General features: G+C 41.1%; 1 protein-coding gene across 16 annotated transcripts in view; it reads right to left on the bottom strand.

Annotated features, from left to right (window-relative positions):
- The window catches only part of EPB41L3 (erythrocyte membrane protein band 4.1 like 3), a 136,109-nt gene that overhangs the window by 60,793 nt on the left and 57,565 nt on the right, over positions 1 to 17,751 (bottom strand). For all 16 annotated transcript variants that reach the window (XM_059858488.1, XM_059858480.1, XM_059858585.1 and 13 more), the window contains exons 2-3: positions 5,064 to 5,278; positions 79 to 276 (exon numbers count right to left, since the gene is read on the bottom strand). In XM_059858488.1, the coding sequence (XP_059714471.1) occupies positions 79 to 276; positions 5,064 to 5,267 (402 nt within the window). In that variant the 5' untranslated portion in view covers positions 5,268 to 5,278. The remainder of the gene's footprint in view (positions 1 to 78; positions 277 to 5,063; positions 5,279 to 17,751) is intronic.

Below are 17,751 nucleotides of genomic sequence, written 5' to 3'. Positions count from 1 at the left end.
CTTAAATTAGAAATATAATTTTCACCATTTATCTCCTGACAGGATGAGGAAAAAAAAAGATGACCAAAAGCCATTTACCTCTACTTCACACGCATATTCCGATCCATCCAGGAGCGTCACTTTGCATTGCATATTTTTCGGTTTCTTGACGATCTTTAGAGGAGACTTGGAAAGTTTGCTAGATGAAGATTTTTGAGAGAGCTTGTCGTCCTCTAGCTGCTGATATTCCAATTGTTTTGCACTCGCAGCAGCAAACTCCTGTTCTTTCTCTGTAGCCTATAAAGAGAAAAGAAAGATACTTTTTGAAATAAGATAAACCAATCATGCCCTCTAATTCACTGTACATGCTGCACCCAAGCATTTAAGTGAACCTTTTTTGGGGGCTTGGACAAGAAAGCCCCTGATGTAGGACAGAGTCTTTACTGAAAAGATTTCCCATATTCCTTCCAGCCCTCCCTTCTCCCTCCGAAATGTACAGAATACCCATGAAGGAGGGGCATTCATGAAAATATTTTAAGACTTCTACTTTTTCCACAGGTACAAAATCCCACTTGAACTTCCTCTACTTGTTTTTTGGTGTTTTGGAAGTACTGAGTAATCAGTAAATTTTGTTGATGAACAGATACTCCTACACTTTCTTGATATTACTTTGAAGTCCTGTACCTGTTAAATAATACGATGTTTCCATGGTGTCTTACAGAATAGAAAAACACCATCAAGTTTGCACTAATTTTGCTGTCAGTGGGAAAACAGTCCCTGAATGAGAGCATGGATCCCCTCTGAACAGTGTGAATTCATAGGGGGATGCTGACATCCCTGGGAGAGTGAAAGGCTCCTCAAGCACCCAAGCAAAGGGTTAAGAAAACATGACAAAAGTCAGGGGCCAAACAACTTTAATGTGCAGCCAGCTGGCTAAATGGACAGGATGAGAGGATGAATTTTACTCTCTGCTGATGCCAAGAAAGTCTCTTAAGCTGGAGAGAAGTAGGTGCTATTTGGAAGACAAATATATGGGGGGGAAGAGGGGCAAGAAGTAAACGACCCTGGCTGCTTTTGCTTGGGTTTATCTGAGGGTCAGGCCATTTGAATTTCCAGTGTTGCAGCACAGCCCCCAGCCCTCTCCACAGCTCTAGATGAAAGCCAAAAGAGCTGTACAGCATTTCACCCTTCCTAGCAACAGCACTGTGCTGCAGTCATTACCCTTCTCATCAGTTATATCCCTGATAGACTACAAACAAAACCTCAACAGGAGTGCAGTAATACCTCAGCTAAAGCTTAAGTTAAATAAAAACATCTTTCTGTTATCTCTCTACAAGGCAAAAAAAAACCCCAACCTGCTCTGGCTCTGAATTATTTCAGTGTAATAAGCAACAAGCATTACTGGAAATATATTTTAAATTAATCCCGCAAGTCTGTTTCCATTCATTGTATATAATAAACCTTCATGAGAATGGAGCAAATCCATCCAAAGGCTTTAAGCTGCTTTGAGACCAGAACAATGTTGCATCATATAACCTGAAACAACACTGTACTTCTAATCACAGGGTACTGTCCCTGAGTGATTTCATATATATAAGCTTTAAGTTTCTCCTCTGCCTTCTGACAATGGGGCAAAGGACAACTTGGAGCTGGCTGTGATCCCTACAGTGTTAGCTGCCACCAAAGCCCAGCAAATTCCAAAGAGGTGTGGCAAGACCTCACAGTCCTCCTCTCCCTTCAAGGAGGACATAGCAATGGCCTCCTGGGCATTCCTGGATGGGGAATTTGGAAAAGAGTGTGGCTTAAAAGATAAAAAAGCAAGAGCTGCTTTCAAAATCTATTGCATCTCCTGGGCCATGAATGTTCTTCCTCAGGAGCAGCCTAGCACCAGCCATCTCTTCCCCCATCTAGCTCCAGCACAAGAGGAATTCCTCCTTCCCTACAAACCCAAGCTGGACACCAGCTCTGTACCTGGATGTCAAGGTCCTCACATATCTTGAAAACTGGTGGGAGATGAAAGCACAGTGTCTGCAAGTGGATCAACTGTTTGCTGAGCATTTAACACTCACAGCAGCTGTGATGAAGAGGGAGAGACCCCCTGGGCTCACAGCAAGGCTTGAAGCCAGCTAGCCTTCTACCACATCTGCAGCCAGCTGGCAACTGGTCCAGCCTTGTGCAAGGAGAAATAAACAACACTGAAGATGCCTCCTGCTTGGGCCTCTGTGCAGAGCTGCACTGCTGCTGGTGGGCAGAGGGGCTGTGATGATTTCTGAATGTTTTGTCAAAATAAATCTGCCAGGAAAGGTGCACATGCATACATGTTGGTAAAAGGCAATTCCAGTGATGGGGAAAAATGCACTGTCTTACCCTTAGTGGCTCATTACATTTCTCATATGAGGGTTAGCCCTGTGCTCCAACAAAAAACAACCAAAAAATACCCCAGCATAGAACTAATCTCTTTCAAGAAAACAGAAAAGCTGCTTGAGAAAAAAATCCACAACAAGGACACCCCTCATCCATTTAAACCTTAGAACCATACTCAGCCTGCAAGCAATTTATGTGAATCCCAATGGACTTTTCATTATTTTCCTTCATAAAGACTGTCAGTAGATCAAGACTACTGCAGAGTTTTGCTTATTTATAAATATTAAAAAATATTATTGAGGTTACTTTTTTGTTAAGGTTCCCATCTACATTAAGATCAGGGGAATGCGTCTAGGTTAAATCATACAAAAGCTTTTCCTCTCATTTTTCTGGAGAACAAAACGTGCCAAGAACTATTAGAGAAGATTCCCCCAAACTATGCTGACATGTTCAGGCATTGAGGTACTTTCAGACTGTATTAAGTCTCTTCTTCCTAAAGAAACCTGACATCCTGGAATCCAAGAAAAAAAAAAAAAAGCCAGTGGAAGACCCATGTACACAGTGAATTATTTTTCACTCTGCAAGCATAGATTATTTTTCTCCTAAATTCTTCTCCAAGGTATTTCTGCACTGCTTTTTTTTTTTTTTTTCCAATTGTAGTTTTTGTGTCCTGTTTTTGCAGTATTTTTAAAGTGCTCTGGCCAAAATTCTATTGCAGCACAAGTTGCTTCAGGGTTTGCAATTTTTGAGCATAATCTCTCTCATGTATGACACACTATGTTCAAGCCCTTCTAAATCTGGACCTCCTCTCAAAGGAGGCCTCTGGAGTCACGGGATTCAGCAATAAAGATCTTGGATGCTCTGCAGCTTCTTACTGAGGTATGAAGTGATTGCCACACCTGCAAAACACATTAATCCCATCTACTTATGGCAGTTGTTTAGAAACTTTGGTGCCCAACCTTGTGTAATGCCACCTTCTCTTTTTCAAAGAGACAGGAAGGCAGGCAGAAAGTGATGTTGCATTATTACACCTCATAGGAACGACTCATTTCTCTAATACCTGTTAGTCTCAATATGAGAAGGTTATTCAGCTACATTAAAATGTTGGGGGGCTTTATGTGCATAGGATGACAAAGAAAAGCTACTGTCATGGATTGGTAACTTAAATCTTCCTTCCCAAGGTTCTCTCATACAAGAAAGACAAAAAAAATTCACTCTCTCACTGCAGTTATGGACAGCAAGAGAGAGAAGAAGATCCTTCAGTTTCTGGCATTTTAATGACACTGTTGCAAACAGCTTTGTCTCTTAGTGCTGCATTTAAATGTTCCTTTGCTGAGACACAGACACTTAAGGCACTATGAAATACACTGGGCTGATCAGTGCAGCTGGACTTGGCAGTCTGCTTAATGCATGGACATTTGGATTCAGTCTGGTAATCTCAGCAGGAAGGTGTCACATATCCCTTTCACTAACCCAGTTCTCCTATCTCGCCTTCTACAGAAATCAGCTCACTGGTGATCTTTGGGATCATGCAGCACATGAGAGCACCCCACACCTCTGAACACATGTGGACAGGCTTGGTGTCTAAATTATTCTGGGGTTTCTTTGTGGGGGTGGTTATTTTGGAGTTAGGCTTATTTTGTTGTTTGGAGTTTTTTGTTGCTTTGCTGTTGTTTATTTGTTTTACATTTTTAATTTGAAAAGAAACTTGAGGTAGAAAGATTACTGAAGATGTCAGGAAAAATATCTATATAAATAATAATACTTATGCCTAAAACTGATAGAATTACACTTTTAATCAATGATCGGTTTATTCAACACCCATCTCTTCTGGAGAAGCTTTGCTTCTTTTTCCCAGACTAATTCCAGGAAACTTCTGATCTATTTGAGAGATCAAAATTGCTTTGCCAGCATTGTCTACCCCTACCAAGTAAAAGAACAGGAGCCCACTTCAAACAGCGAGATTTTTTACAAGGATGGAGAAGAGGAGGAGCTAGACTGGCTTATTCCACTCTCCAAAGGTAAATGTAATCAGATGAGGGTCATAACCTTACGAAGCTAAAGGAAGAGATTTGCAGGTACCTCATTAATTGTGTGTCACTTACCCATGAAGAAAAATGCCTGTTAATCCTATTGACTGGAAATTATTAACGGAAAGAAGAAAGCAGCTTCTGGAAATTTAATAAGGGCAACAATGAACTAAATGGAAAAGCACGCAATAGCTCTTCTGAAACCTATTACATGAATAGCTCAAGTAATTATAATGCAGTCATTTCAGACCCACGAGAAACTTAAGGGACCACAGATTCTTCATGGCTCACACATCAGACAAGCAAGCATGAAATCAGTGTTCAGCAGGTGTCAAAAGAAATGAACTCTGAAAACATTTTCAGCTTCATAAAAACTGACACTGTTTGCTATCTAATGCAAACACAAGGTCGAAGATGTTTCCTGCTTAGTTAATGAGACTGCCCTCCTGTTCAAGCACCGGGGGCAGAAATACCTGCCGTGAATTTGGAAACATTCTGCGTGAGAACTATTTTCCTTTAAACGCGAAGGACCAACCAGCCCAGATCTACAGCATCCCATCAAACACCCTTCCACGCGTACCTGAACATACATTTGCACTCCACACGCGCCAGGCTGGTTATTCCCCGGGAGCAGGAGGTGGATACTCAGCCAGTGGCGTGCAGTGAGTGTGTGTACGTGGGCTGCCTTACCTGCTCCTTTCTCACGGGCGTGCTGTGCGCTGCCACAGCCGAGAACTGCTCGAGCGCGGTCTGGGGCTCCTCGCTCGGCTGCTGCGGCGGCTGCGGCTGCTGCTCCTGAGGCTGGGTCTCCGCCGCCCCTTCCTGTGCAGGGCTCTCCTCCTGATCCTGCTCTTTATCCTTGGACTCGGAGTCTGATCCCGATTCTGTAGTCATGGTTGGTTATTCTGCAAGACAGGGTGAGCAGACCTACTGAGTACAATGTCGTGGCTGTGAATTTGTAAGCTAGGCATACAAAAGGAAAGATCAGATGGTTTTAGTCTTCATATGCTCAGCCTTTAAAACTTAAGTGCCTATCACACTGGCCCAACCAGGATCACTAGGAAAGCTTCTCTGGTGCAAAAGACCAGGTGTAAATGCATCCCTACTCTAGGGAAAAAATATGTTGCCAAAAAATCTTATTCTACATAGTAATATACAGACATTATAGGACTTATGTGCAAGTTAAATACAGAATACATAGTTCATAATTCACAGAGAGAGAGTAACACACTGGGCCTTAAATCTAACAAAACCCTGTGGAGTCTGGGTTTCTAAACCATGTGGAAACTTGAAAAATTAAATCTTTTGTCCTTTACATTGAAATCAACAGGACTTAATCTCCTCAGCATCTGCACTCCCTTTTGGAAATGTACTCAGGTACTTTTGATGCTTCCAAGCAATATATTACTAGTTGAACTAGATGATCTTAGAGGTCTTTTCCAACCTAAATGATTTTATGATTTTATACATACTAGAAACATCTGAAATGGCTCCACCAACAACAGTGCAAACATACATTTGCCCTTAAAACCTGTTCTGTCCTTCCCACTTGAGTTCATCTACGCTTCTGTGATTTCTTTATAAGTGCTAGAGCATCTAAAAGAAAACATAGACTTCCATTAAGTTATTCTAAGTGTTAGATTTCAAATGCAGGGAATACAACTTTCATTGAATGTGAAAAGTCTATGTTTCTACTTAACTTTGTCCAGTACTAAATCAAAATGAAAATATTAGCAATATTCATTCAAAATTTTAGCTACTTTAATTAAATAGTTTTGTTGCAAATATGTGGTTGGCACCCAATTCTCAAACTAAATACTCACAAACCCAAACTTTAAAAACAATAATGTGATTTTTTTTTATCAAAACAAGGATTTGAAAAAGCTGACTGTGTCAGTTCAGCAAAGGGTTGATGTTTGTTATTCATATGTTCTCAGACCTCACAAACTTATTTTCTTGAATAGTTTGCTACTAAGCAACTTGAAGGCAAACCAGTCTGCTGCGATCTATTTCTGTTAGTCATCAGGACATGATTTCTTTAACCTGGTAACTATGGCTACTGTGCAATTACAGGTGATTCCACAAAACACACATCTGCTACTTCACCTACTAGGAAGTCTCTGTGAACTCCTAGTATACCCTACAATGCTTACTAGTAGAAGCAAGTTTATTATAGGACACAAGGGAAGTACAAACCTTTCTCTTTTTCTTCACTTGAATGTTTGATAAGCTAAATTGGCTGGCAGAAAATGTTATAAACGAGGCCAATTACTATTTTCAAACTCACTTGTGTATTCTGCACTTTCAAGGCTAAGCTCTCCAGTGAATACACATCTCTGCAGAGCAAAGCAAGTCACAGCATTCAGCCTGTGCTCAGCTCCTGCACTGTGTGTGAGGAGGGGGGGTGCCTGTTCCCACCCCCTGCTAGCCAAAACAGCACGAGAGAGAAGCAGAACTAGAAAGCATACATGGCAGATTTATGCTTCAGGCCACATTTTCAAGATACTAACATGTGACACACGTGTTTAGAAACACGTTGTAAATTTCTACACTCAAACTGGCACAACTGTATAAAGAAACACTTTCTGAAATGTGTTATTTAACAAATTGTCCTTAGCATCTACAAAAAGCAATAATTAACTTGGGTCTTAAAATGTGACAGTGAGAAAGGTGTTCATTTAATCAAACTCCTGCTGTCCATATCTGAGATGGTCACTTTAAATGCAGAGCAGAAAAACAGACGTTTCAGAGAGGGATTCATCTGACCTATTTTAAATTCCTGCTTTAAGCTGTGATAAATCACATACTAGAGCAACTTCAATTTGCTATGAAGGAAGCCTAAACAAGTTCCTCCAATGCAGATCACTCAAACCCACCCTCCATGTTCAATTCTCCTAAGCCATTCTTTTTTGTATGCTTTAAACATTAAATTGAACAACAATGTTAATCTCTGAGAGTTTTGCTTTATCCATCTGTCAAATCAATGTGGAATAAACTATTCTTCATCTGACACTCATTATATCTGCCTTGCTTTAAAAGCACTCAGGTCTCCACAAATGTCTCAAGTTTACCCCCCCCCCCCCCCACCCTGTTTTGTACAAGTGCTTGAGGACATGAAATGCAAATTAATCAAATAATTATTGCAGTAAACTCAAACTATGTGTTCAGTTTTCTTTTCCAGGAACCATGAATTAGGAAGTTACCAAAACCTAACTCAGAGCTACAAAAATCATTGGTCAAACAATATGAAAGAGCACCTATGACCAATTCAAAGAGTAATGCATGAAGTAAGTCGTAATACTCTTTTCCCCCTCATGATATTACTTAGAGCAGTGCAAATAAAAAGCAACCATCATACTTGCTGTATGAGATATATTTCTCTTTAGAAAGAGGTATTACTCTCTATAGGATCAGATTGCCAGCCAATACTAAGCAATAGTCTGTCTTCTTTCAGCTGCCATCACCATGCTTCTGAAAGCTCATTTTTGCACCTGTGTAGCTTCTTTCCTAATGAACATTTGTACCCAGTCTGTTTGCAGGCATGGAAATGGACATTTAAAATAACCCCATAAACCACAACTTCATGTAGGATGAGATGCAAACAAGTTTTACTGTTCCTGCCAGTTATAATTTTGAATCTCAGGGAACAACAAATGAGGCTCTTATATCCTTCTGGGACATTCCTGCATGAAGCATCGCCTTCCAATACTGAGTTACTCTCTAGGAGTCACTGGTTTTCTCTCCAGTTCCATGACTTCTTGCTGGCTTTAAGAGCGCTTTATTAGAAAACTTTGGGTGCTTTATCAAATCTTTCAGCGTAAGAGATTTCCTGGCTACAATATTACTATCATTAGTCAGACAGCAGATGGATTTAATTAACCCAGGGCTGCCCATTTCCAAATGTCTTTATTTCCCTATGCAAGCAGCACGTTTAATAACAAATACTGAGAACAAAATACTGTTCTTCCCACACTGTTCTCTTACAGGTGTAAATAGAAGCAAAGCAAACACATTGCAAATCCCATTTCTTACAAACTCCTCAGATGAGAGTATTGTTAAGATTTATCTCCTCCCATCTAGTGCGGGTTGAAAATACCTAAATTACAAGGCAGGAAACAACATTCCTCTCTCAGTTCAAACCAATAAGTTGTTTTGCCTTCCTCAGCAAACAGCTGCTGATCCACATGAACTCTGACAGCAATTCATTTGTTATAAGTAGCACAACAATCCTCCCAGGAAGAGGTAATTTCACTTATTGAAAGAAATAACAGTAATCTTAAGAAATTTACCAACATAAATATTACTCTACCTTTGTTTGTATGCAGCAAACCTGACAGAATAGCTGGTTGTGCCTAAACATTTATCAAGCTCCCAGCTGGCTGAGAATTTCTTATTTTTATTTGATTATTTACTGGCTATGTACCAAACCCATGACTTCAAATGTGAATTTCAGCACAGGAAGAAAGAAAACACTCAAGTTCCTTAAGCTTTTTCTATTGCCAGCACAGCCTCTGTATCAAATTCCCCTTTCCAGCAAACAGAAAACAAGGCAATGAAGAGAAACTGGGAGCACTACCTTATACAAATGAGGTAATACTATGCAAGCCAGATGTGCTCTTGGACAGCTACACTTTGGCTTACAAGCCAGTACTCAAAGATTCCAAAAGATTAGCTGAGTCCAAACTTAACACAGACGCTGCTACTACTAGATAGGTAAGAGTACATTTGGCTTCAGAATGAAAATCAAGTCTTTCGATTAAAGGGAGGAGCAGGGGGAGAGGGGAAGCCCAAAACTAGTTTCTTTTAATTGACTACTAAAATTTTAAGCTAAAAATGTATGTACTGTCAGCAGTGTAAAATAAAAATATCAGTAAAATATTAAAATGTCAGTTTTAGTGCTGCTGACAACAGGTAAGGGAGTATAGATATTAATCTAATATCAAAGTATTAAAACACAACTTCAAAAAATCAACATGGCATTCTATAATGATTTTATATATATTGTAACCAAATCACAGAAAATAAATCTTTTCCTATCTTCACCCTACACAAAGACATTACAAAATCTGCAAACCACTTATGCAAAACCCCTACATCCTAAAACCTGACACAACACCTAGGCCTTCTTTCCTTCAGCTACCAACCTATTGCAGCTTGGAAGATTCCTATTTCCATTACCAATTACTCATTACAGACTTAGAGAACATAATATACTTTTTTCCATAAGGGAACCAAAACCACGTTGTCTTCTATGTCACCTGGTCCCCTGGCAGCAAGTGACAGCCCCAATCTACTGTATAAATTCATACATTCAAAAACTTGACACTCTACCTCTCATTTTCAGAGCACAGACTTTCTGTGCTGCATCCACAGAGCAACAAAATTCACAGCTAATTGACAGCAGAGCCCACAGTTTAATTAACGCTGCAGTCGTTAATAAACCTTTATTTATATATAAATACATGCTAGTGAAAATATCTGCTATATTAAGCAAACAGAAGTCACATTAGACAAGAAATTGCTAATTGATTCAGAATAAATTCTGATGTAATGAGAAAACAAAATTGAACCAAGTATAATTAAATGAACTATACATAGCCACTATTTCCTGTAATGCAGGGATTAATGATTTACATTTAAACGCTTCTTTGATCTGATTAATTCTCTTTGTAGAAAATTCTCCTTTAATTACAGTAATTCTTGAAGATTGTTATAAATCTTTGCAAAGGTCCAAATTTGGAAATTATGTAACAAAATAACGATTCCATACTTCAGAAATAATTTTCTGCATAATGAGAGACATATTTATCCAATAATGATGAGATGCTGATGAGAAGAGCATATGGAGAACAATATTGCTGCAATGAGCAGTGACAGAAATGCCAATATATGTTTCAAGAAAAGAATGCACACCAGAACGCCGACTTCTAAGCTTGAAATATAAACTGTTTTCATCAAACTGCCTGGACCTCAGCTCACTTCATTCCAGTTGGGTTCCGCTTTAGGAAAAAAATCATTTTCTGTTGATCCTCTTTCATGTGGATGAGTTTTGCCCTCACAAGCAGGAGGCACCCAAGCCACAAACGCCTGCCACAGGGTCCCCAAGAGTTAAAACCAGCTCTTTCTTGACCCATCACCAGTTCCAGCAGCAACAAGAAGCCACACAGAGGGAGCACTTCCCTGGCCTTACAGTTACTTTAGTGGACATCAGCAAGCCAAAGGGGCTGTAGAGATGTATCCTGAATGGACATGGGTGGGAACAACCCCAAAATGGGCCACTGGATGCCCCCTCCCAACTGCATGCTCCTGTCACCTTTCTCATGCTGGCACCAGTGTGACTTTGGGGGCCTGGTGGTTCAGCTGGGAGGGCTGGACCTCCCCAGGATGGGGAGGGGGAAGCAACAGCCCTCCTCTGGGCACTGATGGGCACCCCATCTGTCTGACACAGCTGTGGGGCTCCAGCCCAGCGAGTGCAACCCTTATGCTTCAGTGTGCAAACACACCGGCTGTGCTGGGAGGTCACTGCTGCACCTTAAATGTACACATATAAGCACAAACTCATTAGAGTCAGCATTAAAAAAAAAAAAAAAAGCATGAAAATAAAGTAAAAAAAAGAAGTAATAAGAAAAGAGACAAGAGGAAAACCAATGGAGAAAGGTGCTAAGCATCCGGATGAGCTGCCATGGTGCCAGCAGAGAGTGCTCCGGGCTAAATGACTCAACAGATGTGGTGGCAGAGGACATGGGCCCAGGCACAGCTGCAGGAGGGAGACTGCAGGGAGGGCAGGGAGGTGTTAATCAGCAATAAAAAAAAAAGCTGTTTGGAGGTGTTGCAAGGTATTGCATGATTTAAAAAATTTCTTTGGCCTTCTAGGAAGGCGCACGATACAGATATCTTTAAAGTTTCTTGATGAAGGTGAAAGGAAAACCAGATGCAGCATCTAAGAAAGGAGTAATTTTATCTGGAGGAGATGGAGAAGGCACCTTAAAATCACCAGACACACCTTTCAAAGGGGTCAAAAAGGGAACTGCAGACATGAGTTACCTGTCAGGACCCAAAATTCCCTCATCCCAGGCATACACGCACCCCTCGGCAGCATCACCACAAAATGAAAATACAGCCAAGTGTTTCTGGAGAAACTTCACCTCAAAAACCTGGGGACAGAAACTGTCAGGAGCTTTGAAAGGACCTGGGAAGGGGAGGAATATATCAAAAAGGGATTGTACACCAAAGCAGAACCAGAGACACATGACTCAGGGACGAACATAAAGAGAAATGAAGACTAGGATGCCAAGTGACTTAGAATTAACCGAGAGATGTGGCAAACAATAAGAAGATAGTCTCTATAAATACATAAGAAGGCCTGTTACAAAACATGAGAAAGACTGAATTCCCCCGTGCCTCATTTCACAGCAGCTAGCTGGGACTAGATAATGGGGGCATATTTCACTTGACACACAGGATGTGCAAGTTCAGGTTGGATGGAGTAAGGGAAGAACAGAGCAAACACATCAGTCAGCCAAGTGGTTTCAAGACAGCAGGAGCACTGAAAAGGCTCCTACAGTGCTTGGGGAACCACCATCAATCATCCTTAAACCATTAACCACTGCTATGCAGATACCAGAGAGGCCAGGTGAGGTCTAAAAGAAATGAAAAGACCAAACACAGCATCCAGTCTTACAAAGGAAAAGTGGGATCAGAAAAGCCAGAACACTTCTAATATCAAAGTTCCTGAAGCACACTGCAGAAGGATTTCTAATCCTGTAAAAATAATGAGATTAGGAACAAAACACAACAAATGGCCAATATTACTGTATCAAAAAGTCATGTCAAACCAGAGTAATGCCTCTCTCACACTCTCTGACAGGGCATCTGTCCCAGCTGATAAAAAGGAAGTAGAGTAATACAAATGACAGAGCCTATCTTTAGAAAGGCTTTTAAAACAGCCCCACATGACTTTTTCATGAGTGAAGTACAGAAATAGCTTATGTTATCACAAAAAGAAAAAGGAAGGGTGGGGGGCGGAGAGGTGTACAAGTGAAGAACCCAAACCCGAGACTACCTAGCCTACAAAGTTATCAACACCATGATAACAACCTGTAAAAACTTATTGATTTCAGGAATCACAGCTATTTGGGGATCAGTGGAAGATGGGAGAGTGCCTGATCTATACTCAGTATCACACTGATGAGGTTGGGATACACCACTGGCATCCTTTCCTGACTTAAAGGAGAGCAAAGAAGTCTGAAAGAAAACCTTACATGTGCTGAATCTGACTGCATTCCTGTAAGGGTAACGGCAGCAGCAGCAGGGACCTCAGAAGTGAAAAGTGGTGAGGAAGATGTGGCTTAGGCAGCAGGAATGGAGCAGCATGAGGGTCTGATGAATTTCTGTCAGACATAAAGCTGGAGGTGTTCTGCCTTCTGCAGAACCAGGGAGAGGTATACAGCACATTATATTTAAGATTGGGATTCATATTGTTTTGAAAAATATGCACTGAAGAGTGTCAAGAAGGGAGTAGGAAGAACAATAGCAGCTTTAGAAAATGTGACCAGTGGAAAAACATTTGAGGAGCTGGATTTGTTTACTCTGGGAAAGGGAATAGAAAGAGAGGCTGATAAGAGCCTTGCAATACATTCAAGCTTCTTGCAGACAGAAAGTAATCAAGCATTTGCTAACAGTGGAGCAAGAGCTTGACTGGCATCAAGTGGGATTTAGAGTAGACAGCATATCAACTACAGTGACAGTCAAGAAGAGGTTATCTATAGCTGTGTGGAGTCATCATGGGACACTTACATACTGATCAAAAAGCAACAAAATTCTCTGCTTGCAACTTCGTAAAGCATAAGACATTAAGATTTCTTCTACATTGCTATCCCTTCCACTTTGGTTGACAACTTTAAGTTCACAAAATGTATGTATTCGCTTCTGTTTCAGAGCTCCTGGATGCACAGGGTGACATTTTTGTCTCCTCTTTACCTTTAATTTCTATGAGTCAATGAAATTTCCTGGGTCTGTTTTGCTCTCTGAATGGGGGGCTTCACACAGCAATAAAGCCCAGGATCACTGCCATTTCTGCTGCCCCACTTGCACACAAGGTTTATGGAGAATCTGACTGATCAGGTTCCCTGAAAACACCGTATCACCTTCTGGAGGTCGTAACACCTAGAGCACCCCAAGGCTACCCTAATTTCTGAACAGGAGAAGAAAAATCAGGCCATCATAACATTTTTTGGATCACTTTTTCCTGTCCTGCCAAGCCAAGCAGTTTTCCCCAGGGGCAAACATGGATTTACCAGCAGAAAAAGGGAGCTGCATTTTCCTACTAATTTCTCTGTTCAGGTCTCCAGGCATGGGTGCAGTTGCTGCTGCACCCTTCCCTGCACACAGAGTGAGGGGTGGCTCTGCCCCCCTCATCCCCCACTGCCAGGATTGATCCACCAGATCCAAAAGCAGCACTGATCACAGCCACTGCCCACCACTCAAGCCAGCTCCTGCAGATGGCTCCTGTCTGGGAGACCTCATGTACACAAGCTGGCAAGCACACACCTCTCTGAGAGTGCTGGGTGTAACTGTAGAAATGCACAATTTAACCCAAACCTGACAGTTGTTTTATTCATTAAAAAAACCCAAAAGGTGAAAGCAGGATTCCTGAGAAACACAATGAACTGCTGCTTATAACAGACTTCAGCAAAACCTCTGCTCCCAAAAAAGCTTTAATCCACTCAAATACTGCATTGCAGGAAGGTAAAGGCAACCAGAAATAATACACAAATAACCTAGGGAATCTGTATAGTGAGAAACAACAGGGAATCACAGGAAGGAGGGAGATGTGAGGAGGAGGAGGAGAAGGAAATGAAGAAGCCCATAATGGAGAATACAGCAACATCCCACGGACGCTGATCGTGAGAGCATTGCAGAGAAACACACCCAACTTCACCTCTCATTTCCTCATTTCACTGAAAAATCTTGGCCAAAAAAAACCCAAAAAAAAAAAAACCCACAGCAAAACTGGTGGTAGTTTGATCACAACCAATGGATAAACACTTCATTCAGAAACTAAAAAGGCAAGAAACAGCCCTCGATGGCACAGGCTGATTTTCTGCAAACAAGTGACTTTGATTACTTGGGTTACATTTACATGAGGTTTTGACCTTTCTAAATTGCTCTGGAGCCAAATGTTCACATGGGGCTCCCTGTGCACAATTCACTATTTAAAAGTTGTACTTAATGTCACAGAAGCTGAGTGTGCTTCAGGCATCACATCATTAAAGTTCATATTCTCTTATATTGAGCAGAAAATAGAACCAATTCAAACTTTAAAAAAAAAAAAAATAAAGAGTTGCACAGGGTTGCTGACACATGGCAGGTGTGCTACATTATCACACTACCCTCAGGCCAAAATACTGTAACACCTGTGAACAATATTTTTTGTTTCATGCAGTACCTAAATAGACTGTGCTCCAGTGCTCCCAAGCCGGTGACCTGCCTAACCTCACAGAAACAAGAGAATCAGACAGACAAGGTACAAATCACAGCATCAAGCCCATCTCCTCCAAGGGCTTCTGACTCCCTCTGACCAGACATTTATCATTCCAGTTCAGGAGATGGAAGAGCCTATGAAGTAAAATAAAACTTGAACATTAATTTAAAAATATAATCTCAACTTTTCTGATTTATCTTATTATCAGAGTCCAGCAATGAAACCACTTGTTTTTTGCTTTATTTTACTGAATAGTGCTTGAAAAAGTCATGAAGGACTGCTGACTGGCAAATTAAACCCTCTCTAGCTTATTACTTCTAAAGGCAATGTAGCAGTATAATTTTTTTGTTTGGGTTTGTTTGCATTTTTTTTCAGTGACTGGATACTTTTCCCCCATTTTTATGGTTTGGAGGGAATTCACTTATGTTTTTGTGGCCTTTTTTCCAATCCAGTGTGGTTCGGAGATGGAAAAAAGGAAGACAGACATTTTGCAGCCAGTAGCCTGATGCCTCTTTCAGCTGGCCTCAGCCATTCCCAGTGTCCAGCCCTGCTCCTTCCCAGCAAGACACAAATCATCACTGTGGCTGCAAGCTCTGCTCCCAGCTCCCAGCCTGGCACAGGCTCACAGGCACTGCTGCCCTGCAGCATGCTCAGCTTCAGCAGGTTTTCCATAACCCCCCCCCCAGAACTGAGCATTTTAAAGGCAGTTTTCTAAGGGGGTCATGAATCACTTCTTCTCAGAAGCAGATGTCTGACCTGGGTCATGCAAGGCAGGACGCTTGAGCAATGGTTTCCCCCACAACATCCCAGAGCAGTGCTTGCTCTCCATCTCTAGGAGCTCCAGGTGGATTCCTCGATGCTGGATTAAAATAATTGAGAAAACTTAAAAAATTCAGGCAGATGCCAAAGGAAGGAAGAAGTCACAGCCAGTGAAAAATATGCAGAGGAACCACCCTGAATTCATGCTGGGTCCTAGTTAAATAAAGGCAGCCCTGTGTGATGAGAGCCATCATGCTGAGACCTGGGGACAAAAGTGCTCCTACTTAGTCTTCCTCTTTTCCTTTTGTTCCTTCCTATACTAACACTAATTTTAAACTCTGTGTTTCAACTTTTGAAGGCACTAAATGGGTCTGATGCAGCAAGACTACTTGCAGTGGTTTTAGTTGCAATAGCTTTTGTTTTTCTGAAATGGATTATTCATTTCATATTTAAACTCTAATCTCCTGGGCATTCATGTCAGTTTTGAATATAAAACACATCCTGCAATATCAAGTAAAAGATTTTCCACTATGGAGCACTGCATCAGGAAACCACTGACTCCCCAAACAAATTAAAATCTTGTGTACCTAAACAACCAAGCCCATGGCATCAGGCAGCTAGGTTTCCATACCTAAACTCTTCTGGGATCTCCATGCTCCCCAAAGCTTTAATTACCTGGTAGAGATTACAAAAATACTGCTCAATTGGCACCAGCAGCTAGCCCATGACATGTGTGCTCCAGGTTACACTGTCACTGCAAAAACAATCTCCCAGCATCATCTGAAAATGCAGTTCAACATTTCCCTCTCCCCCACTCCCAAAACTCAAATGCACATACCAGCAGTCAGCCCTAATGCCTCACAGACACCAGCTGTAAAATCATGTGTTGGATGCAAACCAGGATCTGAGGATGGTGTGGGAGCAGGGACTTCTAGGAACAAACTGGTCAGTGGAAACGCACGAACAACAAGTATATTTATGGTGGGTCCAAGCATCTGCAGAGTGATCTCACTTAAAATCGGCCAGAAAGCAGGATTCTCTTCCAGAGCCAGTCACACTTGGATTTAGATGTTTTAGAACCTTTTCAGTTACATGTTTCCAAAGCACGGGAAGCTCCTTTCACACCTCCCAATGCACACTAGTTCAGTCCTGAGGCTCCTCTGCACAATCAGCTCTGCAGGGAATTAAGAGCAAGCTTTCGGTGTCTTCACATAACATCCCAGTAAAGCCAAAATCTTTCACCATCTGTGCAGCTATGCCACACTACAAGGATTTGCAGACCAGCATCCAATACAGCCTGACCAAGAAAATAGCTTTCTTTAAAGAGGCTCTAACCCTTTTTACCTATTAAACCCTGAAATGCTCCACACATACAGCTCCATAGTAATTACATTATATAGTCCTGACCCAGTGTTATACTGGATTATGCTGTCTCTGAAGATGGATGTCACCAGATCTGGCAATTCCTCTGCAATGTGTGTGACCTTCTTGGAGTTCAGACACATAGAAACGACAGCAGCTCAGAGAGGACAGAAGGGGTTGAGGCAACTGGGACAGACAGGTGGCCTAAAGTGTCCCCACAAGACAGCGGTCAGAAAACAAAAAACGATGGAGGAGGGGAAAACAAGAAAGCAGAAAGTTGCAGTAATGCAGCTTAATCACAACAACAACAACAACAACAACAAAAAAAAAAAAAAAAAAAAAAAAGTAAGGAAGAAGGGACAAACTATTGCAGCAGAAAGAAGAAAAGCTCTTTGCAGCTTATAAATCACTAGGGTTTAAAAAAAGTAAGTCACATAAATATAGGTTACTCAACAGAAAGCAAATATTTTAAATGATAATAAAAATAGATATATTCTGTAGAAAGTTCATAATTTCAGAGAAGTGAAGGTAATTAAGCTAGATGCTGCAATTCCCAAACTCTGTAATAAATGACTCTAAAATTATTTCCTTCCCCACATACTTTTCTTTAAACACACCTTTGCTAAATGTTTCATGGTATGTTTTTAATATTATAAATTCCATCCACAACAGAAGGCCACTAATTCTGTCGCTATAATCTACCTTAATTTAAGGGGAATGCTACAATTCAGAAACAAAGTGAGAGACTTTGATACCGGATCCTATTTAATGCGC

This window comes from Haemorhous mexicanus, chromosome 1 (genome assembly GCF_027477595.1).
Source record: "Haemorhous mexicanus isolate bHaeMex1 chromosome 1, bHaeMex1.pri, whole genome shotgun sequence".
NCBI lineage: Eukaryota > Metazoa > Chordata > Aves > Passeriformes > Fringillidae > Haemorhous > Haemorhous mexicanus.
The sequence above is the reverse complement of the archived record's forward strand: the minus strand, read 5'-3'. Positions and strand labels throughout refer to the sequence as shown.